This window comes from Pistacia vera, unplaced genomic scaffold, assembly GCF_008641045.1.
Source record: "Pistacia vera cultivar Batoury unplaced genomic scaffold, PisVer_v2 Contig804, whole genome shotgun sequence".
NCBI classification, from domain to species: Eukaryota; Viridiplantae; Streptophyta; class Magnoliopsida; order Sapindales; family Anacardiaceae; genus Pistacia; species Pistacia vera.
In genome coordinates this window covers 287,968-289,951 of record NW_022196673.1, presented here as the reverse complement: position 1 = coordinate 289,951, position 1,984 = coordinate 287,968, and the positions used below count along the sequence as shown (strand labels likewise).

General features: G+C 35.2%; 1 protein-coding gene across 1 annotated transcript; it reads left to right on the top strand.

Moving 5' to 3' along the window:
* The first annotated feature begins 362 nt into the window (after nt 1–362).
* On the top strand, nt 363–1,608 carry LOC116117345 (transmembrane protein 45B-like). Its single transcript, XM_031403391.1, has one exon. The coding sequence runs from the start codon at nt 433–435 to the stop codon at nt 1,354–1,356; it is 924 nt and encodes a 307-aa protein (XP_031259251.1). The 5' UTR covers nt 363–432; the 3' UTR covers nt 1,357–1,608.
* The last annotated feature ends 376 nt before the right edge of the window (nt 1,609–1,984 follow it).

Sequence of the window (1,984 nt, the reverse complement as noted above, 5' to 3'; positions counted from 1 at the left end):
AAAAAGAGGCTGCAAACAACCCCAAGAGGTTGGCCTGATAGTAAAAAATGTTTGCTCTATTCCTTGAGTTTCTAGGTTTAAATCTTGGAGCCACCTACCACAATAATTGTAACTTGTTTGGTCTTTTAGGCTTGTAAGGTGTTCAATAAATTCCAAAGATTAGTTGAAATACATGCAAACTAGCCCGAACACCCCGATTACCAAGAAAAAAAAAAAAAAAATTTCTACAAGTTCTCTCTTTCAATTCTAAGGCTTCATAGGTAATAAACTCCTCCTTATAATAACCTTCTTCTTAAAGCTTTAAAATTTAACCTTATATATAGAGGCCTCAAGACACCTTTAACATATATGCAGCATCAACCTCAAAGCCTCTCTTTAAAATACCATTTTCCCTTATCAAGTAATTAAAAGCAATTTGGTCTCAACAACATCATGGGTTCTTTAGCAGGTCATGTAGCACCAGGCATTGCCTTCTTGGCACTTGGCTTGTGGCATCTTCTTAATCACATCAAGCTCCATTCTCTCCACCCAAATTCCTTCACTTCAACTCCATGGTTTCCCTCTTCAAAAATAAGGTACATTGAGCTCTACTTGATCATGCTAGGGACCTCCATTTCCATGGCCATTGAATTTGTCATAGGTCCCGAAAAACACCACCCTTTTGACACCGATGGAACCATTCCCTCTAACCATCTTCGCAACTTTGAACACGCAACAATCTCATTCACTTTCTTCACTTACGCAGCTTTCGCCATTCTTCTTGATAGAATTGGGTGCAAAACTCAGTTTGCCCTAACACAATTACTCGGAGCCATCGCCTTTGCCCAAGAACTTCTTCTTTTTCATCTTCACTCAGCTGATCACATGGGAATTGAAGGCCATTATCACTTGCTTTTTCAATTTGTCATTCTTGTTTGTTTAACCACAACCCTGATGGGCATTAGCCTCCCCAAAAACTTCTTGATCGCCTTTGTTAGATCAGCCAGTATTTTTTCCCAAGGTGTTTGGTTTATTTTGATGGGCTGCATGATTTGGACTCCTGAGTTTATACCGAAAGGTTACTTCATATACAACGACCACGGTCACCGAGTGGTTAAATGCCATGATGAGGAGGCTTTGCGTAGAGCTAAGTCACTTGTAAATCTTGAATTTAGTTGGTTTTTAGTTGGAAACACTATATTTTCAGTTTCTTTATATGTGGTTTTAGATCAAATTATTGGAGAAAAGAAAGTTGAGTATGCAACGTTGAAAAGAGAAGATGAACACTCCGACGATATTGAGTCACAAGAGGACAAAAAATTTGGTGCGCTTAAGAGTTTTTATTGGCACGGGAAAAGATGGTTTTGCATCAATTAAATTGAAAGATAGAAAGGAGAAGACGATGAGTCAAAAATTAAAGAGGGTTGGTGAAATCCAGTTTGTCACTTTCATTATCTTTGTTTTGGCTTAAAGAAAAAACAATGGATGGCTTGTGGAGAAAAAAAGTGTTATGAATATTGTAGAGGGAAATTGTTTGGTTTGTATATATTGATATGGCATTTAGCTTATTGGGATTGAGTGCTATCTGTTTGTTTGTGTAGATGAAGTTAATAAAATCCAATACCTATTTTTATAAATTAATTTATTATTTCTCTACACCCCAACTTCTAGTGAAAGATCTTCTTTTGTTTGGTTCCAATATTTTCTTTTATTTTATCATTCTTAGTTTAAACTAGCATTCTTAAGATCCAAAAAATCAGAATTTGCTGGTCGCTCACCGCACTTAATTCAGGTTTTATAATGTAAAAAGAAAATTAATTATATGCATGATTTGTTGATTATTCAATGGTATACTTACTACCATCAACTAACAATTATATAATTTCTATAAATAAAAGAGTTTATATGTATAAATTATAAATATATTTTTTTATTAGTATGTCAATATCGTGAATGACTTCGGCTTCTTTGAATTCTCCAGTATTCTTTCGGTGCATTTTGCCAA